Source organism: Notothenia rossii (assembly GCF_949606895.1).
Source record: "Notothenia rossii genome assembly, chromosome: 3".
NCBI lineage: Eukaryota > Metazoa > Chordata > Actinopteri > Perciformes > Nototheniidae > Notothenia > Notothenia rossii.
The window spans coordinates 5,180,493-5,207,689 of NC_136901.1; the positions used below are offsets into that span (position 1 = coordinate 5,180,493).

The window sequence follows — 27,197 nt, forward strand, 5'->3', positions numbered from 1 at the left end:
AACATAACCACAGGCTCCATATTGTTGGGACTAGCTAAGACAGGAATACTTTATTTAAGGTACCGATACCGTTGTTGGTAATAACGCTCTCAGGAGGGATACAGGAGAGCAGCTAAAGTGTCATAAATAGAGCATGTCTACTTGGCATTGTATTCAGTTTTTGATATTTTTGATTTGTTTTTACTTTTTTCTTCCGTCTAGACTTGTGTTATCGTATTCTCCTGCTAATAGCACCGGTCTGCTTTCTGCTTCCCCAAAAGGAGGATGGCTGTTTCATCTTATCTTTAGACGAATACACATGTCACAGCAGAGGCTGAGAGACACATATCTGCTGTGACTGAGTGCATTACACACAGCCTGTTTACACACACAGTCTCCTTTTAAGGCCGATGCAATGCTTTCTGGGCCACAGCGGGGGGGGGGGGGGGTATTTTTACTTTTTCCGGACTTTTTAGAACGGTTTGTATGTTTTGATTCCTCCCATGTGGTGGAGGATCCTGCAGGACTTAACCCCAAAACATGTCCTTATGTATATTCATAGTGATATAGGTGGGTATGCATCTTTGGAGTATGACACAAAATAAATATTCTAAACGTTGCCATGAACAGCATCAATTTGATTCTTTGATCTTAAATATTAGCACATAGGAGAAGCATTTTCAATACATGTAATCTAATAGATTCTCTGGTGCTGTTGTGCTCTTGCTAACAGGCACATACATATAAATTCTGATGATACAAGCCACATTTAGATTATACGGCTATTTAGGAAATTATTTTGTCACTGCTGCTTCAATATCAGGATCCCAGAGGATCAATTTGCGGGCTCTTTGCTGGCGTGGTCATGGCCGAACTGTATATTTAGAGGCGCCATCAGCTGTTGAGTGTTCATCAGGCTGCCAGGATAATGAAGACAATAGAGTACATGATGTTTGATTGGGAGCCAAGCTGCCAGCCGGCTCAGGAATCCAAACAAGGTGACCTGTCCAACGCTTTAGGATGCTGAAGGGGCCGCAAATAAATGGATGAGCATAAGAAGAGTCATTCCCCCACGTAGCATTGGTAGTTGTTCTCTGGCTACATACATCTTCTAGGGCACTTGGTATAAGAATTAGAAGATAGGGCCGTCACGAGACTTATATTGTAGAATATCTACAATTACATTACAAGCTTATTAATCAAACAACTTTCAGATTTTTCGACACGAACCTAAATTCTTCAACAAGTCTACACTGTGATGCATGTACGATTCATCAGACATGGTCCAACCTCGGCATCCCCACTCTCCTAAAATATTTTCTAGGATGTCCTGCCTCCCTCTCCCTCTCCCCCCCCGCCTCCCCCTCCCTCTCTCACATTGTGTTTACAGCAGTTGGAGAGCGATGCATATCTGACATTTCTCTCTCAAACTCCCAGCAGCTCTGTTCTCCTCTGAAAGGTAAGAACCAGCATCCTCTCATCACATCTGCTCTTTATTTCTCATTTCATTTTAGGGTAGCAGATGGGGAGATGATAAATGATTATAAGGCTTAGAATCAATAATAAGACTTGAATATTCATTTAAATATGCTAAGTATTGCATGTTTCTAGTAGTTTAATGACTATGAAGCACTTCTTATGGCACCCTAATGGCTTTTTAAAGTGTAAATGAGTTGATTTGTAATTAGCCCGTCGGTTAGATGAGCACATCGTTGATTTACTGTAAGGGTAACTATGTGTTACAGAGGGAAACTGTGTAAAATCACTGCTTCTTATAAAAAAAGTCCTTGTTCACACACAGTAAACTCTGCGCAGAGGGCTAGGAGGGGGAATGGAAAGTGGACTGAAGTTCCCAGAGGGATAAACAGTCCTCTCCACTTCTTACATTCCCATCTAAAGCACTTTTTTTTCGGACCGCTCACCAGCTCAAATATAAAAAAACATTTCACAGTTTTACAGTAGCAGACGATAACAAATCATATCGGCTTCAGAAAATCAATATCACATGGTTTTTTTCTTCCGGATATTCATCCATGTGATCTTGATTTGATTTAAAGGACTTTTCCATTCTGGCGACAGATTTAGTTGTATTTACGCTCTGATGACCTCTGGACGCAGAAGACCAAAGCCAGCTAACAGGGAGGTCCAGCGATTGAGAAATTAAATAAAGAGGGAAAGCATATTGATTAATAACAAAATATACAAATGGTGCAAAATAATCAAAAATGAAGCTCACAGCGTAAAGATTTGAGAAAAGTGTGTAACAGAGACTATCATTCTTCAGATGTAATAAGAGGCTTATTTGGGGGTCTTTGGGTTGTGACATCTGTTATAATGGCTACTTAACATCGGCTTTAAGAAATGACAAAGCCTGGGAGTATTTACAGTCAACATTTCACTTTTTAATTTTTTTGTGGAAGTGAGGATTACTTGCGCACCCGTCACAGAGAGGGAAACAGGAAATGATTGACAGTCGGCACTCGGCTCATAATGATGTGGCTGATGTGTGTGGACGAGTGGAGGATGACACTCACAAACACCTCAGTCCCTTAACCCCAAAGTAATGACACCAAAAACAGGAGCTTTCTCTCAATTTCTCTGATTCAGGGGACAAAAGCTAGACAGGGGCCTCATAATATGCCAGGAATTACTGATATGTATTGTTTTTGGGAAAGTCTGAGCTTCTGTTGATGCTGAGGGAAACTAAAGACAGGAAACAAATACAGACATGTGACAGGGGATGAACACTTCAAGATCAAACAGAAAATCAAACTAAACTAAGCCTCTAAGTGCAGGTAATTTCAGATTACACTATTTCAAACTACGGCGCATTTCATTTCACATGCACAGCGGCTGTCTAAGTCTCCGGGGCTTATGGATTAAACCCCAAAAAAAAAATCAACGTGTCAGAGAACACACTTCAGTCAGGTCGGAAGTTTAAGGTCTCAAAGCTGACGTGCACTCTTCCACAGTTATCCCAAGAGGTTTGAAAAGGTGTGTGTGCGTGGCTGTGTGTTAAGGTGCTAGCATGTCAAGTGATAATGGGGGACTCAGAAGTGGATCAAGTGTGGAGGAAAAACTGAAGTGAAATGACGGAAATAGATTTGAGGGACTAAATGGCCCTCTGTGCTGAGAACAAATATAGTAAATGCAGTTTTAATATTACAAGCAGTGAAAGAATACACTTTGTTTAAGAAACATCTGCAGGAAAAATAACTTAGAAATCAGACTGGGTATTTTTCTTACCTATGCAATGATTGACTACTTTCAGATACAAAGGTAACTAGCCTAGAAGCTTTATTTTAGATTTAATAAAATCGCAAAATGAGGTACGTGTTTCATTTCATGTCTTTTCAAAATGCACACCTTCAGTCAGTCACATTGTGTTGCTGCCTCGACAAGAGTCTGGATCAACACATCACCAGCCGTCCACTGGCGCCTCTGTTATCATCAGACCATGTGCTGCGATACACGAAGGTCAAACAACATCCCAACAGGGGGCATTACCACAGGAGGGGGCTAAAGGGATTCATTTTTTTTGTTAAATTCAAAGGCAAAGTGAGATTGAATGTCGTTCACATGCTTTTCTTACTGTCTGTGTTAAATGTAATTAATATCCTACTTTTGTCCCTTCATGGTTTTAATCTTATCTTGTCTTTCCAGCAGCAGAGAGAAGAGAAGAGGCTTAACAAGGACTTAACCGTTTTATGCTAGACTACCAAAAACACCTGACCTGAGCTCACCTGCAGCAGTTTGACTTCACCTGAAACCAGCCTGAGTTTCTCGCTGCAAACAGGCCCAGCAGCCTGACCCAGATCTCTGCTTTCTTAACAAAAATCAATCAAAATCTAACCTGTCTCCATGGAGCGTGTCCAGCACATGACCAAGTCGGCCATACGTAGAGCATCCATGATCGAGGTGACTCCCCAGGCCAAGAGGAACCTGCAGGAACTCTTCGTCAACTTCACCCTCATCCTCATCTGCCTGCTGCTCATCTACATCATCGTCCTGCTGAGCAGCTGAGGAGCCTGACACCGTGCAACATGGCAGATCTCTGTGGACGAGGGTTGGGTTGAGATGTGATCTATAAAGCAATAATTTATCAGCTCCATTTTTACAGCTTAATTCCTGACAGCGATGAAGAACGATCATGGAGGTCCATGTGGAAACAATATCTGGCCAAACCCTGTTAAAAAAATGGCAGCTTCCCTGCCTCTTTTTCTTGAGGGAATGATCCAGCTTCAATAGTTTAAACTTCCCTGAAACATTTCATGTATGTTTATGCTGCTCTTTCAGTCCCTGCTTACATTATAAAGTGTTTAGGTTGATGTAACCTCTTTATTCAAGCCATGTTGCATTTCAGTGTCTCCTGCTAAGGGAATTATATGTAATATTGCATTACAATGTATGAAAAAAGACTAGACTTATGTTAAATATTTGTGTAGAGTTATGATATAATAACAGTAAACTCTAGACATCTTGAATTAAGGAGTTTCATTTGCTCAACTTGTTAATGTGTAAGCAGTCATAAAGGACTTTAAACTAAATATTAAGCCACATATAGGCTATGCTACACTTTTGAAGACATAAGACGTATTTTAATTTACATTTGAACCAGATAAAGGGTTTCAGTCAACAGGTGTCTGAGAACACCTTTATGCACATTTGGCACCCTGTTAACACTTCCTAACCTCTAGAACTTATCTTTGAAAACAAGCTGAGCTAACGTTAGCATTAGCTCGCAGCCACATCCGGTCAACCTAACCTTATGGCGAATGTGAAACTGCTTTATTCAGTCTTTACTGGTTTTACTCACCGTTTCCACTTGTTTTGGAGAAGGTCTTTCTGGTTAATTCGGCTTGTGGTAAAAAAATTCAAACACGCCTAAATGTCTGCATATTTCGTAAACAGAGAACCATGATGATAATGTTAGCTTCTGAGCTAACGTTAGCTGTTAGCTCTCAGCCCCTACATTCTATGTACGCCGAATTGCGTTGGAAAAATAATGAGTTTAAACATGAAACAGTTTTATTTAATGTTTTAACTGTTTTTCTCACATTGTACATTATTTTGAAGAGAAGTAGAGCACTGTGGATAGTTCGCTCATGATAGTGTAAGCATTGGGGTGAGATGTGTTTGAGCATGCGCAGTCTCATTAGTTATGGCTTCTACGTAGTCACCTACCTTACCTGCATGTGTTCCTCAAGGTGCACATGAACATTTCTCTCATTTAATTCACTATGTGAGTTATGGACTACTTTGCTTGGTTTTTAAAGTGTGCAAATAGATATTTGTAAACATATGCTCACCACAAACAACCTGATAAAGACCTTATGCAGTGTATAAGTTGTTGCAGACTTCACTTAGCATGGTGTGATTTCACTTAATGTTGTTATTGAGGAAACAAGCAGTTCTTATATGTGTTTAAAGATTGCATCACCTGACTTTTAAACACTAATGGTCAGTGAAATTAAAGTGTTTTATCTTTCTGGAAGTGTGGAGAATTTGTTTTTTGATTTATTGCACCTGCTGATTTTTGACACACACACACACACACACACACACACACACACACACACACACACACACACACACACACACACACACACACACACACACACACACACACACACACTAAAAAGAGCACGACAGAAGGCTTTATCTCACAATCATAATTTACTGTTCCATAACATACAACATAAATTATATAAATATAAATAAATATTGTTGCTATAATTGTTATATATTTTGTACTTCAAAAAAGACAAGACAGACATCATTAAATAATAAGTCACAAAGCTGTATTCAAATCACTTTCAACTCAAATGCAAACTGCAACACATTTACCATTTCAGTTTATTTCCTAAAGTGTAACGTTTCTTCCAGTTTGTCTGCGTTGAAAGTGAAGTGAAAAAAACCCTGATCAGCAAATCGTCACATACAACATTTTAACAAACAATTCAGATTTAATGAGTTGCAGTTTCTATGGTTTACTGATGGTCTGTTGATGCCAGTTTTAAAATAAAGCACATTTCCAGTTTCCTCTGCCAGACTTTGAGAAGCTGTTCAGTTTGAAAGGTTACAACATTTAATACAAAAAGACATAAATCTCATGGTAACAATGGACAGGGTCATGTGATGGTGAGAAACGTCTTTAGCTCAGAGAGAAATCGATCAAATGGCTCAGAGGAAAGGACATACATTACTCTCCAAACAATACAGAAAGTAAAACAAAAAAACAAACAGATAAATAAATAAATATTTCAGATATTTGATATTTTATTTTTACACGTTTCTTTGTTCATAAAAAACAATAAACAATATTGAAGATGATGTGATATGTGGATAAGCTTTGAACCTCAACTTTTGAGGCGACATGGACGAGAAAGTGCATTAACAAATCAAAGTGCAAGGGGAAAAGAGCGGATATTTAAGTATCTGTAGTAAAAGGACAACAGAGCTGACGAAGATCATGTGATATAATCAAAAGTTCACTGTATGGACCTTGTGGTTTCACTCTATCACTTTGAAACAGGGCAGCCTCCAGGGTGTGCTTCTTCAAATGGAAATAAAATAGTGACAAAATGCATTAATTAAAAATCGCTTATAAGAAAGTAAACACTTGTGCATTGTCTGATGCAGATGTTTGAGCGTAAATGTCAATATATCAACATATTCATTTGAATAAATATATTCTTCACAGTGCGCATGGATCCCATATCATCCTCCGTATTTATTACAGGTCAATATTTACAACTAAACAATGTAATATCAGCTGTGGACATCAGGATCACTTTCCCATACGACACATGTACACACAGGATCTCTCTCAACTCGGTTTCAGGAAGTGTTTCTTTTTTTTTTACAAAACTGTTGATTTAGAGAAACTGTGTTAATGTCATTTTACATGCAGTAAAATGATCAGATGAAAATGAAATACTCTTTAAGACAATGTAATGAACCGTCAAAAACATGTATATATATTTAGTATTTTGTAGATGTATGAAGATTGTATTATTAAAGTGTCTTTAATAGGTTGTGAAGATAAACAATGAAAACACTTCCTGTAACCATTCAGGCCTTTAGTGCAGGGGTCGGCAACCTTTTTGAAAAAATTATTTTACCAGAGTGCCGACGATCGTGTATTATCAACGAGGGGGGGTGGGGGATTCAGCTATGGAAGACGAGCTGTGATGAAACGGTTTGTGTTGTCGTTGAAACAGGAAGTAAACTCTCAAACCTCACGTTTTTCTGTCCAATTCTCAGTAAGTAAGAAACAGCCTTCCTCTGGCTGAAGGTGACCATGCAGTCTGGAAACTGTACAGGATACCGAATGGACTTCAAGTCATGAAAAAATGACACAAGAACAATGTAAACTTTCAAGTTAGAAAACAGACGGTACACCAAAAAACTGAACGTGTGAGGATTTCAAGTGAGTGACAGCAGCATCATGATAGTGTTTCTGTTTCCACATGCTCTAAGGTCTGTGTCCTGCAGAGAGGCGCAGCAGGAGGCTTCAGGCAGCGACATGAACACATAGCTTGTAATGAAAAGAAAGTGTCTGATTAAACACTCCTTGGCATTAAAAAACGTTCAACATGTCGCTGACAGAACTCTCTTTCTGCACATCTCTGGTCCACCACATACAGACCGTAGAAAAACAGTAGCATGTTATAAATATTGCTATAACAAAAATATGAGGGGTGCTTGATTCCCTTCCTCTCCATGTTCAGGTGTGGTAATCAAGCCCCCCTATTTGAAAATGACTTTCAAACATAAACTGTATGTACACAGTCGAAGTACTGGGACAGGAAGCTAAAGTTAGGCTTTTTATTTTGCTGGTGTCGTCATTGTGGAGTACTGTAGATTATTTAGGTAAAAAAAAACACCCGGATCAACAGCAGGGTTTGTCCCTTTTTCAAAAACACATGTTTGAATGTGTGCATTTTCCCATGGGGTGACAGCATGAATGACTAAAGGCGAGTATCAAGGCAAAAGACGTTCTCCTGGCTGAACCTCCAGTCAGATCAAAGCGTGTAAGACACATGTTGATGTACAAAAAAAATCTTATATGAAGGTGAAAACATTTCCTCTTAATCTACAGTTACTAGTGTCCCACTTTATACTCACTGCGACAGTTTGTGACCTTTTTGTATGAGCTTAAGTACCCAGTTTCAAATATCATAAGGGATCATTATTTCATGGAGAATGTTTAAAGGCAGTTGTTTCGATCAGTTATGAGCATTTATTTCCCTTCCACTTATCCATATATAACATGAAATAACTAAGTCATGATTTAAATGTGTCCATTCGCCTCATTACATTAAAATGTATGTGGGATACTTTGAAGGGTCTTAGGGTTAGGCTCTCACAAATGTCACATGTTGCAGACGGTATAAAAGTGTTAATGAATGCTACCATGCACACTTTCATGTTCGGGCACTCACCATGTATGGAAGCCCTAAGGTTTGAAGCACACACTCAGACTCACATGATGGACGTTTGATGTTTTAATGTCGTCCAAATGACTTTCAAAACCTACAGTTTGCTGTCCAACTTTAGCTCTCTGTCCCATTACCTTAATTCTTTTTGACAGATTTGTTTTTGACAGTCAGAAAGTGAAGTACTGCGAGTACAGGTCCTCATCTTTTACTTCGCACTCAAGGCTTTTTCCCGCCTCCACCCCCGATGGGTCGGGCGGGGTTGTGGCGTTGGGTTCAGGAAGGCTGAGGGAGGAAACAGAAGAGACGGAGAGTCACTTTCTTTGCAAGTTTGGTGAGAGGCTTTTGTCAGTGTGGACTGAGAGTACATTTCAAAGAGATTCTCTGAGAGATTGTGTGATAGTTCAATGATACGAAAAAAGGAAAATGAGGCGTTAAAGCATAATGGATCAAAAAGAGATTATATCTTCATTCGATTTCTCTGTTGACCCTGAACTACTGGAGAGAGACTGCAGCGATGTGAGGGATGAAAAGATTCCCATGTGATCCATTGCATTGTGGTGTGAGGGACAAAAAGCTCTAGTAAAACTCACATACTGTGCATTTAAGGAAATACAGCGTGGGCAAAGACATCAATTGGTAAAAAAATGCACCAGACTGCGTACTTAGTGGTTGCAGATTTACAGATTTTCATTCCTGAAAAGCAGAAAAAAAGATGTGTCACTTCAGCTTTTGTCAAAATGCTAATATCTACCTGTAAAGGAAATAATCCCTTCTTTAGCTAAGGGTAAGGGGTGAGGAAAAAAGGGAAGGTAGCTAGGAGGTGAGGTGAGGTAGAGTGTTTAGAAGGGGACTCTCCGTGTGAAAGTAGAGGGGCAGCAGTGGCAGTAAGAGATTCATTCTCACCTCCTAACGCTCTGCTGTACCAGGGCTTCCTGAGGATGAGGAGCATGAGGAAGAGCAAGGCTTGACATGGGATGAAGTGGAGGATGAAGATAAGGAGGAGGAAGAGGAGGGAGCTGAGGAAGAGGAGAGAGAGAGGAAGAGGGCTGAACAGTGTGGAGGGAGCTGTCCAAAGTCGGAGGGGGGCGGAGCTTATTCCTCCACCTCCAGGGTTTAGTTTTGAGATAATGTGATTGGTAAATGAAATGCTGTTTTAGGTAACAACTCCACCATGAGCCAGAGGAGGAAGAGGAGGAGAGAGAGGAAGAAGAGGACTGATGTTATGGTGCTGAAATCAAGCGCTATTGTTTCTGAATGTCTCCTGGGGTTCAACAGGAGCAGCTGTGAGCATCAGGAGGGCGATCAGCAGCTTTGTGCACAGAGCTCATGTAATGTTCACACACACAGGAGAATGGGATGATATCGTGCTTTGACACCTCGTGGAGCTCAAAAAATAGAACACACTTAAGGAAATGAAAGAGAAGGCTGAATAGAGGGTACATTATGATCAGAAAATGTTCGAGTTAGAAAAATATCACACCACCGTAGTATCTATGCCACAAGGGCCTATGGGTAATAAAACACTCACCTTGATGAGAGGGTTGATTACACCTACGTTGGCACTGGAGTTGAACACCTTGTTGAAGCCCGTCTCCCTGTTGACCAACTCCAGCTGGTAGAACTTCTTGTCGTCCTGAGAAAGACCATAAGACTGGTAACAGAGGAAACCATTTTTGATAGCTCATACTGCAGGACACGTCTACTGGAATTGTGTTTTCATGCTGAAAAGGATCAAATGTGCCATTATTAGTTATGATGTTGGAGCATCAGGACTCACCACCAGCTTCTTCACCAGACCTTCTCTCTCCGTGACCATCTCTCTGAGATCTGCGATAACATGCAGGTCTTCTGGTCGGCTTTCTCTGTGTCTCAACTTGTCCTCTGTCCCCTCCAACCTTCACATACACATATACAAGAAGTAAGAAGACACGATGACAAGGAGAAAGCGGTGATTAATGAGAATGAGAATGCTGCAGAAGTGGCAGCACTGAATGCCTCTCTGACTCACAGGATTTGCAGCGCAGTGATCTTGTCTTTGAGGACCTCCTGGGCCTTGTTGAAGTCAGCCAGGATAATCTGTGTTTCTCTGTGATGAACTATACTCATCTCCCCCAGATCCCTCTCATGTCTCCTTGAAAGGTCTTGTTCATGAGCCCTGCAGCAGAGAGAGACAACAATCATGAATAAACTACACTTGGAAAGATAATTTTTTTGGATTCGCTCAAAATGTTTCGAGTTTTTCTGAAGTTTACAGTTTTTTTTCCATAATCCATCTGACAAACAAACAAAAAGTAGCTAAAATATTAAGATTGACGTCTACTTTTATTAATACCCGAGGGGAAATTCAGTATTTCACTCTGGTGTTTTGACTTCTTAATGTAAAAACACGAGTTTGTACTTTAAACAAAGTACATGTATGCACAAAGTAAGTAAATATAAATTCATCATAGCATACGATTCACACTTGGGTTCAAATGCTTTTAATTATAAGCTGTCAGCTGGTTATTCCCATGTGATGTGAGAGCAGGATTACTGCAAACTGGGTCAGAGACTGCTGAGTCACAGCTTTGAGGAAATACATATAGTTGAGTGAGTAATGAGTGTATTCATGATATCTTCCTGTGCACTGAACCTGATCTGATGGTTGGCCTCGCTCCGGACCCTCAGCACCTCTTTGCCCTTTATCTCAAGCTCTCGGGTCAGAGTGCTGATGGTCTCGTTCAGAGAGTGGATCTCGTGGTCCAGGTCGGTGATGCGGTTGCTACGGGAACACAGTTCCGCCTGCATGTCTGAGATGCGAACGATCAGCTCTTGTTCCTGGGAGAAGTCAGAAGGTGTTAGAGGAAATAAAGCAGAATTAAACTGACACTTTTGGAGAGACATGTACCTGCTGCTGGCTGTGCTCCAGCGCCTTCTCCAGCTCTCGTTTGGCAGAAGAGTTCTCTTTAAGGTGGATCTGCTTCAGATGCTCTATGGACGCAGCGTGGAGGTGGTTCAGCTCGGCACGAAGAGACGCTGCCAGACAGACACATTACATCACATGTCACTTGTTAGACGCTCCAAAGCCACTTACATACTCAATACTGTGGGCAATCCCCACAGGAGCAATTTGGGGTGACGTGTCTCAGGGACACAACGACATGCTGAGGTAAAGGGGGGGAACATTAACACAGGGGGGGACATTAACACAGGGGGGGAACATTAACACAGGGGGGAACATTAACACAGGGGGGGAACATTAACACAGGGGGGGAACATTAACACAGGGGGGGAACATTAACACAGGGGGGGAACATTAACACAGGGGGGGAACATTAACACAGGGGGGGAAACGTCAAGCAACACCACAGCATCATGGGTAGAAACATAACCACTAATAGTCAGCATCTTGTTGTCATCACTTCAGGAACACGCATCAACACAGCGGCAGGTTAAAAGTATCTTCACTGAGAGTTTTACACGTTACTGCTTTGGTTTAAGAGATACCGCAGACTACATAACCACCACGGGCCCTAGTAGACCCCCACACAATAACGCAGACTATAACACGCCTTGTTGTTAAATACCAACTATGTGCAAAAGGTAGGCAGGTTCTAAATATCCTTAGAACTGTTACAGGATGTGTATTTTGTATTTTCTGTATCTTTAATATTTTCTTTATGCATGATCTTAGTTAATCTTGTGTTTCTCCTCAGTTACCCAGCTTGGCTTTGCCCTCGTCCTCCAGCTCAAAGCGCAGTGTCTGCAGCTCCTGGTCCGACTGCTGCCTCAGGATGTCTAGGGTCCTCCGGTGCGCCTCCTTCAGAGCGTGCACCTCCTCCCTCTGCTCCTGCTTCAGACGCTCCTCCAGGGTCTGAAACAGGAGCATTACATAACACAGTTACATCAACAAATGGGTAGAGACAACGAGAACCTGCAGGATGATTTGGCATTTCATGCGAGGAATTTGACTTTGCGTTTAAGAAGCTGAAACGCAGAAGACAAACAATGTGTGTGTGTGTGTGTGTGTGTGTGTGTGTGTGTGTGTGTGTGTGTGTGTGTCCCCTACCCTGAACTGGTGTTGCCGGGCCTCCTCCATGGTGCTCAGGGCGCAGCAGTGAGCCTCCTGTAGTCGATGCTCTCTCCTCTGATGCTCTCTCTGCATCTCTGCAAACACACACACACACAGACATAAACATAAACAAAAACAGTTATAAATCAACTGTATCTTTCAACATGTAGTTTGGTTTGTTATGTCTCAATACATCACAGTATGTCCTAAAGCACTTTGAATGGCCTTGTTGTTGAAATGTACTTTCTAATAACCGTTGATCTCATGCAAACGAGCAAAAATAACCACGTCTTGTTTTCTGAAAACCTTAGAGCAGCTGACCTTTGAGCTGCTGGCTCAGCAGCTCCCTCTCCTGGTTGAACTGAGACTGCAGCTGCTGCAGAGAGGACTGAGACTGAGACAGCTGCAGCTCCAGAGACTGCTTCAGCAGAGAGATCTGAAACCGAGAGGAGGAGGTGAAGAAACGCAGAGATCAGAGAAACAGAGAAACAGCAGCAAGGACACGTTTCTTCTTGGTGGTTTGAGAAGTAATGTAACTCCAGGAAATAAATAAGTGGCTCGATATACTGCAAACATTCAATTAGGTCAACATCTTTGAGCTGTCATTAATCCTCTTCAGACTGTTTGTCAGGATTTGTTCTGACAGCTTGTCACTGGTGGAGGTTGGTTCGACTCACATAAATACAGTATGCCAAACACTGAGAGCTGCAGTTGGAGAGTCCTGACAACAAGTGACAGCACACAGGGACTAATAACAACAAATCAGCGAGTGAAAAATAACAGAAAATAGATTTGTTTTGGCCAAAATGACAGCTCTGGCCCTCCACACGCCACTCAAGCTGAAGTAGTTAAACCCCCGCAGGATTTAGTGCTGGAGGAGAACTACATTAGTGGCTGCAAGGTAAGATGGATTAAAAATGAGAGGATGAGGAGCAGGGCAGGGATGAAGGTGCTGGATACTGGTTTAGAGTACAGTATATCTGTTGAAATGAATCATTAAATACCTTAAACAATCTGCAGCAAATGTGTCCAAGCCTTCTTAATTAAACTCACGAATAACAGCCTGGGGCTTGTAAGGAAAAAATCCTAATGAAAAAAATGTCATTATAGATAAGAAAGACACACACACACACACACACACACACACACACACACACACACACACACACACACACACACACACACACACACACACACACACACACACACACACACACACACACACACACACACACACACACACACACACACACACACACACACACACACACACACACACACACACAGGAAGGGACTTTAATATATCCAGTAAATCCTGTCTCTTCCACTTAAACGTCACATGTGGTGTCAATCAGAACCTCATTTTCGAGTACTTCTCAAAACTAGCACATGTTTTGATTAATTGAGACGTGCAAACACTTATTGTACTCAAACGGACCCTTAAGAAATATATAAATCAGAGATGGAGACGGATTTATAATGCATAACAATTTCCAAAAATATCTGCTATTGCACTTAATAAAAAGGAATTTAAATAGTATATCTGTTAACAAAATAGAAAGTAAATGGTAGGTATGTCGTGATTCTGTAAAAGAATGGAAGCATGGAGGAGAAATATGATTAGAAATGGAATAAAATAAACATAAGAACAAAGGAAATTAGGAATAAAAGTGCCAGTTTCAAAATAAAAGCCTGTCTCCTCCCCTCTATAAGAATAATTGTACTACAGCTCCTCCATCATAGAGCACAGGAGACTTTCTGCTGTCTCTCCAGCAGCTGTTAGTCTCCATCATAGATGTGTGTGAGCAGGATCAGAGAGGCTTGATGTTTAAAATTTGAGGTGACGAGTGATGGTTCATCTCAGAGGGGCGGGAAGTAGGTCAACTCAGAACACTAAAGTTATACCTTGTCCATTTGTCTTCACTACAGACTAGCTGCTGCCTCACTTAATGGCCTCATCTATGAGTTTTCAAAGTGTGTACATACATGCATACTAGTATTGAGGTATGTTACGGCTGCTGCCTTCCTGGTCGTCTGAGTGTTTTCAGCTGTGTGTGTTCTATGTAAATGAGCTGTGCGGTTGCCCTCCCGGCATTGGCTGCCATCTCCTGGTCCGCCCCTGAAGATTGCGATTGGAGCACGCCAGGCCCGACGCACTCCAATCGCAGCGCACAGCCGGCGCACACCTGCTGGAGATTATTACAAAGCTTGGGGACAATCATCATTCTGGAGGCTCTGTATGTGGACAGATGCCTCTCGCTACTTGCTCTTTGTTCTGGGGTTAAACTTGTGTGATTAGTAGTGTCTAGAGTAGCTTAGTTAGAGTGTAGAGTAGTTTAGTTAGTGTCTAGAGTAGCTTAGTTAGAGTGTAGAGTAGTTTAGTTAGTGTTTAGAGTATAGTTAGGATTTGTGACTGTTGCCTTTAGTTTAGCTGTGTTTTTGTATAGATGCTTTGTGTTAGTTGTACCACTTTTAGAGTGAGGTTTTGTTTCGTTCTTTATTTAGTATATTAGTATTTATTTTTCCTGTATGTCTTTAGACTCCTTTTTTAGAGTCCTCCTTTTGTTTGGTTATTTGTCAACCTGTGCCCTTTTGGCTCTTTTGTTTGTTTCAGGCTGTTTGCCTGCCATTTTGTTCACAGCTGTTTTTAAATAAACGCTTATAATTAATACCAATTACATACTGGTGTGTGTTGCATTCCTCTTCCCCTAGTTGGGACGTAACAAGGTACAACATGTGTGTATGCATGAGTTTTATGCATATACTGTATGTAAGAGAGCATGTTTCTTTTCAGAAAAAGGCAGCAGTTTAGGGTTATTTTTTTAAATTTTTTACTGAAAAGTGCCTCATGGGGCATGTTTGTTTGCCTTCACAGGAAACATTTCAGATTTCAGAAACAACAACAGGTTTAGTCTCTATTTTGTGTGTTAGTAAGTGTGTGTGCTACAAAGAGAATAATTAAATACACTACAATGATGTATGTAGGTTAAAACATGCGCGCACACACACACACACACACACACACACACACACGTGTTTAATTATTATCTTTGTAGCACACACACAAACATGTGTTTAATTATTATCTTTGTAGCACACACACACACACACACAGAACTGTGACTCATTCACACAGAAACCAAAACCAATGCAGCAGACTCAGATAACCTCACTGCAGGATCCTATTATCAGATACAAAGAGCTTTGTTTAATAAGGACGGACTATCCATTTTGGATTTGAGCACCTCCGTTACGTATGTTTTGCGTTGGGGGCATCTGAAAAAGTATTGAATGTGGCCGGCTCTGTGTTTGTTTTTCTGATGACAAATTGGCCTTTTGGCAAAACCCTGCGAGTGTCTTTCAGGTTTCAGTTGTGACTCAGCTGAGCTCTGAATTACCCCGAGGCAGCCGGCTCATCACGGCTGGGTTCATGGGGTATAAGTCGACTGAGCTTTAAACAAAACCTCCAATCGTCCTGCTTCTTCAGAGCTTTCTGAACCGAGCAGCTCTGCATATTTCCACATCCATTAGAAACATTCTTTATAAGGAGAATTACAAACACATGGTGCCCACACACTCTCTTCTGAAATGTATGTACATCCTACATATGAGGAGAGATATGGGCTTTGAAGAAAGACTAATTAAAAAACACAGCAGCTGTTTTTTTCTTCCATTCTGCATCGCTCTGGGCCGAGAACAGAGGACATGGACAGAAATAGCTCCATAGAGAAGTTAAATCCCTCTCAGACCGCTTTACTGTTCTTCTGGGAATTATGGGGAATGTAAAGCAAGTGAAGTGTGTGTGTGTGTGTGTGTGTGTGTGTGTGTGTGTGTGTGTGTGATAGAGTGTTATCCTCTGACAGACACATTTTCTGCTCCAGGCCTTTAAATCCAATGGAGCTGTCAATCAAAGTGTTTCCCAAAGGGGGCGGAGCGCCTATTTCTTTCAAAGCCAGGAAATAGATTGATAACATGGATTTAAATTAACTGTTTTATGCTATAGAATACATTTCCAAGGATTTTCCTCAATAAAACACACCACCTCTGAAGAAAACCACTATTCTCACTGCAAAACCCACATAAAGAAAAACGGTGTCGCCTCCAAAAACCAGATAGCGTGTTATTGTGTGCACCTGTGCAGTGTGAGGTGCCAGTGTGTGACGCAGGTAACACACACCGAGAGCTACGCTGCAGGTGCTCCTTATGTTGTGGCTTCTGAAGCTATGCAGAATAAATGTGTTGCATAACAGAATGTGGAAAAATTTAAAAACCGATTACAAAAAAGCTTTTGATTTATCTCATACTGCCTATGCTCTGTTCTGATTGGTCACCCGCTTAGAGATGTCCCGCCTCTTATCCTATCACATACAATGGGTGCGTGTCACTTCTCTTATTTTCAATTTCCTCGCTCCTCGAGCTAGGTATCACCGGAAGTTGATTTGTCTGCGCCATCTTGAGTAGCGTCCCAGGAACTACCAGACCATCCTCTGGTGAAATCCTCAGACACTCGCCCCGCCCCCTTACTGTGTATTGCTCACTGATTGGACGACGCAGCGCATGCACTGATCTGGCTGCTGTCAGACGATCAGCTGTGCGGCGTCACCACAAACGGACGTCGCTTCACGTGACGCTCCGGAGGAAACGACGTCCCATTGCTCTTTAAACTAATTTCCCTGCTTCTCGTGGTTTCCTTGCGTCTCTCCATACTTCCCTGGTGGGAGGGACTAGTCGCAGGGAAACGACGCAAGTGAGGGACTCAAGGAATCCATTTAACCGAAGTGAGATGCACCTAGAGTGTTGGAGTGCTAGCCAATAAAAGCGTGAGTGTTATGTAGTGATGTCATTATGTTCTTTGGGATTTTAGCCTTTGCAGACCATTTACATGCACATAAACCCTCTATGTTACGGCTGATGCCTTCCTGGTCGTCTGAGTGTTTTCAGCTGTGTGTGTTCTATGTAAATGAGCTGTGCGGTTGCCCTCGCGGCATTGGCTGCCATCTCCTGGTCCGCCCCTGAAGATTGCGATTGGAGCACACCGGGCCCGACGCACTCCAATCGCAGCGCACAGCCGGCGCACACCTGCTGGAGATTATTACAAAGCTTGGGGACAATCATCATTCTGGAGGCTCTGTATGTGGACAGATGCCTCTCGCTACTTGCTCTTTGTTCTGGGGTTAAACTCGTGTGATTAGTAGTGTCTAGAGTAGGTTAGTTAGAGTGTAGAGTAGCTTAGTTAGTGTTTAGAGTAGCTTAGGATTCTGTGACGGTTGCCTGTAGTTTAGTTGTGTTTTTGTATAGATTCTTTGTGTTAGTTGTACCACTTTTAAAGTGAGGTTTTGTTTGTTCCAGGCTGCATGCCTGCCATTTTGTTTGACCAGCTGTTTAAAATAAACACTTATAATTATTACCAATTACATACTGGTGTGTGTTGCATTCCTCTTCCCCTAGTTGGGACGTAACACACTACAGCAGGGGTCTCAAACTCAAGGCCCGGGGGCCAAATCCGGCCCGCGACTTCATGTTATGTGGCCCCGCAAGAGCTTGCAAAGAATATAACACGTTTATTATATGGTTACATGCAACTTTACAGAAGCAGGTTGCCCATAAACTACATGTCCCACAATGCATCTCGTTTTGTTACATGTGCACTGAAGAGACTTGCAATTATTTGCCCTGGACTTCTGCTTTCAGACGTAGTTAATTACTAAGTTATTATCCTATCCGATAATAATCCAATTCAGAGGCAATAATGTAATATACATTATTTTATATATATATATATTATATATTTATATAGTTACAACCGGCCCTTTGAGTGCAACCTTTATGCGAATGTGGCCCGCGATGAAATTGAGTTTGACACCCCTGCACTACAGGAAAGGGGAAAGTGTGGTTTGTACCTGTTCCAGCAGGTCCTCCACCTTCCTCTGCCAGCCTTCTCTGGACGCCATCATCTCCAGATCTTTCTGCTGCGAGACCTGAGTCATCGCCCCCTGTTTGTCAGCTTCATACTCCTCCGTCAGCTCCTCCTTCAACAGATGCACCTCCTCCCTGCAGAGAAGAGACCACACTTTAGTCTTTTGTGCCTTTTATGCATCGTTTACTGCGACTGTAAATATCGTACGCCTTCTTAAACTTGTGTTAATTCCCCCTCTGTTGTTATCGTTATCAGTGAGCGCTTTAGGAAACAAGTTATGCTAATTGAGAGTGTGATGGTGGAGCAGAGGGGGCGAGACATGACGGAGATGGATGAGGAAACAAATGGGACGAGCACAACACCAGAGAGTGAAACTGACAGGCTGACAAAGAGTGTAACACATCCGAAAAGTGTTTTTTTTCTTACTAACCGCAGTGCATTTCTCCACTTCTGGTCCAAGTCGTCAGCCATCTTGTCCATCTTCTGTTTCTCTTCTGTTCGGATGGACATCACTCTGGCGTCGTGCTGCTGCCGCTGGGTCTCGATCTCCTCCTTTAAACACAAACTTTAGCCTTAATACGATCTTAATAATATGGACTTTTACATGCCTTCCCCTTCCCCTTAAAAGTAAGTGTGGCTAGGTTTGCTCACTTAGTTTTTTCAGCCAGTCTACAACGTGTGCTAATACTCAATGCAGTGGCGAACCGTGTCTATCACACCGTGTCTATCACACCGTGTCTACCCCCCCCCCCCCGCCGCCGCTATAATGTCCGTCTTTTCACGGAATTGTCATCATGAAAAGGGTACTCACAACAATTCCGCAACAACTTCATCTTCACCTTTTGCCATTTCAACGTTAAAAACAATAAAAAGGCATGAATTGCTTCGTCGCATTCACCTAGATACTCTGTCTCGAGCCAGTTAACTACCGGGCCTTCTAGAGTACACTGGAACCGAGGGAAACTCTGAAAGAATACGCCCATTGGCTACAAATCAATATATGATTGGTTGATCAAACTGTCAGTCCAAACGTACGCTCTCATTCAGAGCAACGGCCAGAGACTTCTATCAAGGATGTAGAATACCTTGGTTGAAGGATATTCTACCCAGAGACCCAGAACAAGATCTGATTGGTTGCTTTCTTTTCTAACACAAAACCACTGAAATGCGTAGTGCATGGTCCGAGAAGGACAAACAAATCAACGTAACACTGTGATATTACAGATCAACAACACAGATACCATTCTCATTTATACATTTTATTACATTTTATTACATTTTATTTATATAATGAAATCGATGTTTTTGTTAGTTTTATCTGAGTGTTCCAGGGTATTCTCTGAGTACCTTGAAGGCCCTGACGGCTTGCCACTGACTGAATGGGATAATCCTCATCCAATAAAGAGTTGGTAACGCCATCCAGCGTTTGACACTCGAGTGCTAAATCATTAACGACAACAATGGGAAGCCGCTCAAAGTCAGCAGCTCTTCTCCGACTGACCAGATGCAGCTTTTCACTATAGCTGCACGACGGATGACTCATAATGCCACCTCCACAGATATTTATAAAGCTGCAGGGGCATTTAAAATGTGCCGCTTGCAAAGCAGAAAGTATGTTCAGCAGGTCGGAGGCTTCCTGCTGCTGGAGAGGTTTATCTGAAGGCTCACCTGTGCTTCAAATCCAGATTTCAAATGTTTAGCATCTAAGAAACGATGTGTAAGGAGACTATTAATATGTACAGAATTGACAGAACTTTAGATATACTGTTCGGTTCATCTTCCTGTCTTTTTATGAAAAGGATCAGATTCCCTCAGTGACATCCTGTGTGTTTTATAACGGTGCAAATCCTCTCTTTTTACAAAGCGGCACTAATTATCGCTCCTCACTACATCCTTTATTGGGCATTTTATATCCACTGGTTTTATTTGCACCAGCTGTGGCTTTAATTAATATCTGAGCTTCATCTGTGTCCAAGCCGGTCTTTCTGTTTCCTTTTCTGTCCAACATGACCAACAATTAATAAAAATAATGTCTTTCCTCACACACACACACACACACACACACACACACACACACACACACACACACACACACACACACACACACACACACACACACACACACACACACACACACACACACACACACACACACACACACACACACACACACACACACACACACACACACACACTTCCTGTTTCTATACCAGAATCAGTATCTTTTCAAACACACACACACTTGAAATCGCCTCATCATCATTATCTCACAGCTGGCCTACAGAGCTGCACTTATTCCTCGGTTACATCTCCTTTCCTGCTTCGAGATGTCCTCCCTCTCTCCATCCTTTCCAATTTCTCGGAAATCTTTGGAGACAATTCGCTTTCCTGCACTACCGATGAAGCAATTACAGATTAAAGATTGCTCTGACAAGACATCGACGTGTATTTACCGCTGCTTAAAGGTTCAATGGGAAGGATCCAGATTACCGTAATTAACTCCAGCTAACTGATAATGCTAACCTAGATTATCTGAACATGCAGAAATGTAAAATGTGTCTACAGGCGAGCATAACATTCAACCTAATGGAGAATAAAGGTTTCAATAATATATCAATAATATTCTCCTGGGGTTATAATTAGTTGCAAATTACGTCGGAAACTTACCTGTAAATTAAAGCGTCACCTATACTGAAGTTATTTTCACACTTATATAGATATATTCATCATTATTATTCACATCTGTACCGTATATATGTTAACAGTTTGACGTACTTCTATTGCTTAGTTAAAATTTGTATTTCTTTGACACCTGAGTATTATTTTATCGTATCTTATTTAACTCGAAATCCTCAATTTTTTCTCCTGGGTATAATCATTTGTATCTTGATGCTTGCCTTGTTGGACTTTAACATGCCTTCCTTCCCCTTAAAGGCACAATCAGAACTGCTTGTCGGATAATAAACAAATAATAATACTAATCAAGCCCATTGATTACTGGCTAGGTTTGCTAACTTTTATTTTTCAGCCAGTCTACACGTGTGATAATGTACTGAATGTAGGGCTGCTCGATTATGGCAAAAATCATAATCTCGATTATTTGGGTCAATAATTTATATCACGATTATTAAAAACGATTTACTTTGAAAACATCCTTTTATTGAATTTTTTTTTTTAAAAGTATATTTTTAACAGTTCATTACCCTGAACTTTAAGTATAATTGAACTGAAAACCAATTTTTAAAAAAAATGTATATGTAAATGTAAATAAAATAAATTATCGTTTTATTTCGATTATGTCAAAATCGTAAGAATTGAGCAGCCCTAACTGAATGTGATAATCCTCATCCAATAAAGAGATGGTAACGTCATCAAGCGGTTGACACTCGAGTGCTGAATCATTAACGACAACAATGGGAAGCAACTCTCCTCAAACTATTAGAGTAATTATATTGTTAAGTTACAATGCTTATTTGTCTTCCTCCCTCTGCTTTGTTTCCTCTGTCTGTTGATGCTGTTGCTGCTTTGACACCTTAGTATTATTTCATATTTCTCTCTAAACCCTCTTGTTTCCCCCCTCAGTACCCCCCCTCACCTGCAGGTCTGTCAGCAGGTTGCTGGTCTCTCGGACCCTCGCCCTCGTGGCGTCCAGCTCTATCCTCAGTTTGTCTTGAGTTTCCCTCAGACAGCTGATCTGAGTCTGAGCCGAGTTCATGTTCTGCTGCCCCTCCCTCACCAGCTCCTGCAGGTGGGACACCTGAGCACATCCATGGAGGAAGTTATCATCATCATCATCATCATCATCATCATCAGAGGAAGAAGAAAATGTTTTTACGTTTAAGGACTCTAAGTCACGTTAGTCAGAAAGATTTCAATTAAGAGAAACCCGCTGCAGCTTCTAAAACAGATTCAATTTGCAACACTAGAAAATATCAATTTGACGTCACATGAGTGTTTATAAAAATATAAATCCATTGCAAGAAGCTAAAAGACAACAGGACCTGTTTACTAAAATGTTCGGGGCTTGTGTTTTATTCTTCTTAAGGATTATGAAGTTATAATCCATGTGTCAGTGTTGTCAGAAACTCACTAAAATGAACAGCTTACTTTAACATTGTGATCACATGGGTACCTCCTGATTGGCCATGTTGCTTTTAAGGACTCTAAGTTACGTTAGTCGGATATATTTCAATTAAGAAAAACCTGCTGCAGCTTTAGAAAGGATCCACATTTAAAAAACAAACACATGCAATAGGTTTTCCAATTTGACAACACTAGAAAATATCAATTTGACGTCACATGAGTGTTTAAAGAAATATAAACCCATTGTAAGAAGAACAGGACCTGTTTACTAAAGTGTTAGGGGCATGTGTTGAAGTTATAGTCGTGAATTATTTGTCAGTGTTGCTAGAAACTCACTAAAATGAACAGTTTTGGTTTATTTTTGATCACATAGCCTGGGTACCTCCTGATTGGCCATGTTGAGTTTGGCCGACAGCTCCTCCTTCAGGTTGTCGAGCTGCTGCTGGAGGCGATCTCTCTGCTCCTCCAACGACATACGCTTTATCTCAAACTCCTGACACATTTTCTGCACAGGAGAAGAAGAGAGATGCATTCAAATAACATTAAAGGTGGGATAGGTAAGTTTGAGAAACCGGCTCGAGATACACTTTTTGTTATATTCCATGGAATGCTCTTAACATCCCGATAGCAATGAATATCTGAAGTGCTTTGACAAAAAAATACATAAAAAAATTTCATCTGTGGAAGCCGTGGCGCTGTAAAAAGCACGACCAATCATCTGAGCCGGCCGGTTATGGCTAGAAAGGATCCGTCTAGTGTAAAACTCTCGCGAGAGTTTGCAAGTCACGTGGCTGAATGTTTACGTTTGGCAGGCATCCTTTCAGTTACGATCGTTAACATCAGTGGGCCACAGCAAATGATCGTGAGAAGCTAAACTATCTATTAATTATGTCAATGACAGGGAGTGTGATTGTTGAAATAGGGTGTTAGCGGTCTTGTTGGTGTTCAAAGAAGAATGACAACACTGTAGATCACCAACACTATGGTTTAATTTTTATTCAAAGGCAAGTCAATGTTGTCGCAGTAAAAGTCCCAAGATAGCTCCTGGTGCGATAAAATGTTCCCTATCAGTGTTTTACTATTATCCTGCTGCATTAATGTGTATGTTGCATCATGTTACTGCTGTAGATGTGTTTCCGAGCCGCTCCAACGAGAGTTACAACGAGAACGTGACGTCACATTTACACAAGACGGATCCTTTCTAGCCATAACCGAGCCGGCCCGGCTAAAGTAACTGGATGGCCTACCTGCCTGTCAGCCTTCCATGTACAAACTTATCTCGTGCCCTCATTGGTCATGTGCGCGTTCGTGTGTGTTGGGGGAGGGGCTCTGTAAGGAAGTGGCAGATTTATTCCGGTTGTGTATTTTCAAATTCTAGCGATCTCTAGCTGGTTTCTTCAAATTTACATACCCTACCTTTAATGACAAAACCAGATTATTTTAACACTCGAAAAGACAAATGATGAGATGTTTTCTTTCTTCTGGTTTCTGCAGGAGTCTAATCTAAAAAAAAAGGAGGGGAGTTAAGAAGCCGAAGTAAATCCCATTAGTGATTTAATGTGGAGTTTGAAGGAGGGACGCGTGAGTTGCCATTTTAACATTAAAAGGCCATCTCATATAACAAACCAACCGGCGTCTATAATCCCTCAAACACCATCAGATCCTCTCAATGTCTCTTAGGAAACGTTTTTATTTTTCCTCTTCAATATCTGCCTTTTTCACGCATCCTGGCACTGAAATCTACGGTGGATATGTTTTTTATGGAAGGAAAGCAGCAATATTCATGGTGTTTTTCTGCATTTCAGTACCGCTGGATTCAAGTGTCACTGTGTTTCCCTTCATAGCGCTAACATCTGCTGAATGAATGATAATCGAGTACGTTTCCCACCCCCACATGACCAATTCTTACCATGCACTCTTAGATTAATGCCAGTAGAGCTGCTGAATATAATCACATAAAGAGAAGCAATGGAAATGTGTCACTTATTATGGGTTTTTGTAATTATGTAAATGAATGTTTAAGGCAATACTAGAATCTTGGGATCAATGTGCTTTGATTTATCAGATTATTTTAATTATTGAATGAGCCAAAAATAAAAAAATGTTTGACTATATTTCCGTTTTTACTTATTTCATTTAAAACACATTATTCCCTTTTACACCGAAGGCTACAAAAGTCAGAACAATTGATTTGGCTTATGAATATCACACGATAATGCATTACTTGTGGGTAGCTGAGTTATTTATAGGAGGGACTTATCTCCACATGGAGCTTTAATTATATATGTTAGCGTAATTCATCCCTCCCAGTCGTCTGAGGGCGTGAAACATTGTTACCATGAGAATCTCTCCAAGCTCTATTTCCCTCAAACGTTGTGAGACGTGAGAGAAAAATTTAAATCAAGCGCTCCTCTTATCTTATTCCCGACGGAGCAGAGCAGTAATCCACTTTCTCCTTTTATAACCCAATTACTGTAGATGTGCCTGTATCACACAAAGAGGTCAGAGGTCACATTAAGGAACCAATGCTAATTATATAAACACTGAGAATAAATACCCTTACAAAAACACAATCAAAATATGGATTTTACACAAGGATTGTATCATCAAAACACAATACGGGTTGATATCAGTATGTTGTGTCTCTACTTTAAAGAGTCCTCTCCTGCTGATGTTCAGGTGTATATCAGCATGTAGTGTCTCTACTTTAAAGAGTCCTCTCCTGCTGATGTTCAGGTGTAAATCAGTATGTAGTGTCTCTACTTTAAAGAGTCCTCTCCTGCTGATGTTCAGGTGTATATCAGTATGTAGTGTCTCTACTTTAAAGAGTCTTCTCCTGCTGATGTTCAGGTGTATATCAGTATGTGGTGTCTCTACTTTAAAGAGTCCTCTCCTGCTGATGTTCAGGTGTATATCAGTATGTAGTGTCTCTACTTTAAAGAGTCCTCTCCAGCTGATGTTCAGGTGTATATCAGTATGTAGTGTCTCTACTTTAAAGAGTCCTCTCCTGCTGATGTTCAGGTGTATATCAGTATGTAGTGTCTCTACTTTAAAGAGTCCTCTCCTGCTGATGTTCAGGTGTATATCAGTATGTAGTGTCTCTACTTTAAAGAGTCCTCTCCTGCTGATGTTCAGGTGTATATCAGTATGTAGTGTCTCTACTTTAAAGAGTCCTCTCCTGCTGATGTTCAGGTGTATATCAGTATGTAGTGTCTCTACTTTAAAGAGTCCTCTCCTGCTGATGGTCAGGTGTATATCAGTATGTAGTGTCTCTACTTTAAAGAGTCCTCTCCTGCTGATGTTCAGGTGTATATCAGTATGTAGTGTCTCTACTTTAAAGAGTCCTCTCCTGCTGATGTTCAGGTGTATATCAGTATGTAGTGTCTCTCCTGGGACATGTCTCCATGCTTCAATGTTCAAAAAGCTCTTTATTTGTCTCATACTGCCTGTGCTGCATTACCTCTTTTCACCCTCTGTCTGAAACCAGAGCCCAGTCTGCTCTGATTGGTTAGCTGGCCGGCTCTGTTGTGATTGGTCAACGGCTTAGAGATGTCCCGCCCCTTATCATATTTTAAGACAAGACAGAGTTACCTCTATCTAGAAAGAATAACCCACCATACAAAATATTAATGAACGTCCACAGCAGAAAGGAGATCTGGAGATATGATGAGAGCCTCTTTCAGTAGACTGTGGTGAAAGATGAATTAATACAGCGGAAGTAATTTGTACAATTGTATCGCCCTGGTTTAGAAAGCCGTTAATATTCTGCTGACAAAAAATGACCAGTTTCCTCTTCCTCTTTCCCTCTCTGATTTCCCTTTAAATAAAAACCATCAATAATCTAAAGATGACGAGGCGCAGCTTACGTAATATTTTCATAATTTCTCTCTCCATCTCCACTCTCTTTCCTTTCAGGGAATCAGGCAGAATTTAATGTCAATGAAAATCAACCAATTAGCAGTCAGCTTCAAACAGCATTGGAAACTCCAGAGGGGGGGGAATAAGAGAGGGAAATGTTATGAAAGAGGAGAGATATAGGAAGAGACAGAGGGAGAACACGGGGTTCAAAATTATTTAGGGTTTGAGAAGTGATCATTCCGGAGACTGAATAAGCGTATATCGTGCTGCCTTCATGCCTCTGAGCTCAGTCCCTTTCACTGGACGTCAACAGGACTCGCTGAATGCAGGTGGAGTCATGTGAGCGTGAGTAAATGTGGTGTAATGTGGTGTAAGGGCGAGAAAAACAGCGCTCCTCCTCTTGTACCATTCCTGCAGGAAATGATAACCATACAGCACAGATAATGTCAAGTGCAGAAGTCGTGTGATTGGTGGACTTTAAGTGACGTCACCCTGAGTCATCGGCCCGTCACGGAGCCATGGGCGAATCTTATTTCTGTGACTCACCGTGGGTCACGCTGCACTTTAAATGCTCCTTTTTTCTTCTTCTATGGTGTCTAAAAGGGGCTCCTAAGATAGTGTGATAGTAGCTCTCAGACTGCAGTGGATCTTATGTGTGGTGAATAAGTAAAAACAGGATGAAAGGAGGCGTCTTGTGTCATCACAGGAAAGAAGTCTACAGTATACTACGTTGATATCGTAATTCTATGGTTTTAGAAGCGTTTATTATATAACACTGAGGATAAATACCCTCACAAAAACACAATCAAAATATGGATTTTACACAAGGATTGTATCATCAAAACACAATACGGGTTGATATCAG

At 41.3% G+C, this 27,197-nt stretch overlaps 2 protein-coding genes across 2 annotated transcripts in view; one reads left to right on the top strand and one right to left on the bottom strand.

Moving 5' to 3' along the window:
• Positions 1-3,840: 3,840 nt before the first annotated feature.
• Positions 3,841-5,473, top strand: pln2 (phospholamban 2; the record flags this gene model as incomplete). Its single annotated transcript, XM_079669922.1, has 1 exon — positions 3,841-5,473. One exon carries the CDS (start codon positions 3,841-3,843, stop codon positions 4,000-4,002), a length of 162 nt encoding a protein of 53 aa, XP_079526048.1. The 3' UTR covers positions 4,003-5,473.
• Positions 5,474-5,636: 163 nt separating this feature from the next.
• Positions 5,637-27,197, bottom strand: part of fam184aa (family with sequence similarity 184 member Aa) — a 37,489-nt gene continuing 15,928 nt past the window's right edge. The window contains exons 9-22 of the mRNA XM_079673432.1: positions 22,857-22,995; positions 21,987-22,148; positions 18,822-18,943; positions 18,375-18,525; positions 12,796-12,910; positions 12,472-12,569; positions 12,123-12,276; positions 11,311-11,438; positions 11,056-11,240; positions 10,432-10,578; positions 10,201-10,318; positions 9,952-10,056; positions 9,327-9,439; positions 5,637-8,705 (exon numbers count right to left, since the gene is read on the bottom strand). Of these exons, the coding sequence (XP_079529558.1) occupies positions 8,591-8,705; positions 9,327-9,439; positions 9,952-10,056; positions 10,201-10,318; positions 10,432-10,578; positions 11,056-11,240; positions 11,311-11,438; positions 12,123-12,276; positions 12,472-12,569; positions 12,796-12,910; positions 18,375-18,525; positions 18,822-18,943; positions 21,987-22,148; positions 22,857-22,995 (1,852 nt within the window). The 3' untranslated portion in view covers positions 5,637-8,590. The remainder of the gene's footprint in view (positions 8,706-9,326; positions 9,440-9,951; positions 10,057-10,200; positions 10,319-10,431; positions 10,579-11,055; positions 11,241-11,310; positions 11,439-12,122; positions 12,277-12,471; positions 12,570-12,795; positions 12,911-18,374; positions 18,526-18,821; positions 18,944-21,986; positions 22,149-22,856; positions 22,996-27,197) is intronic.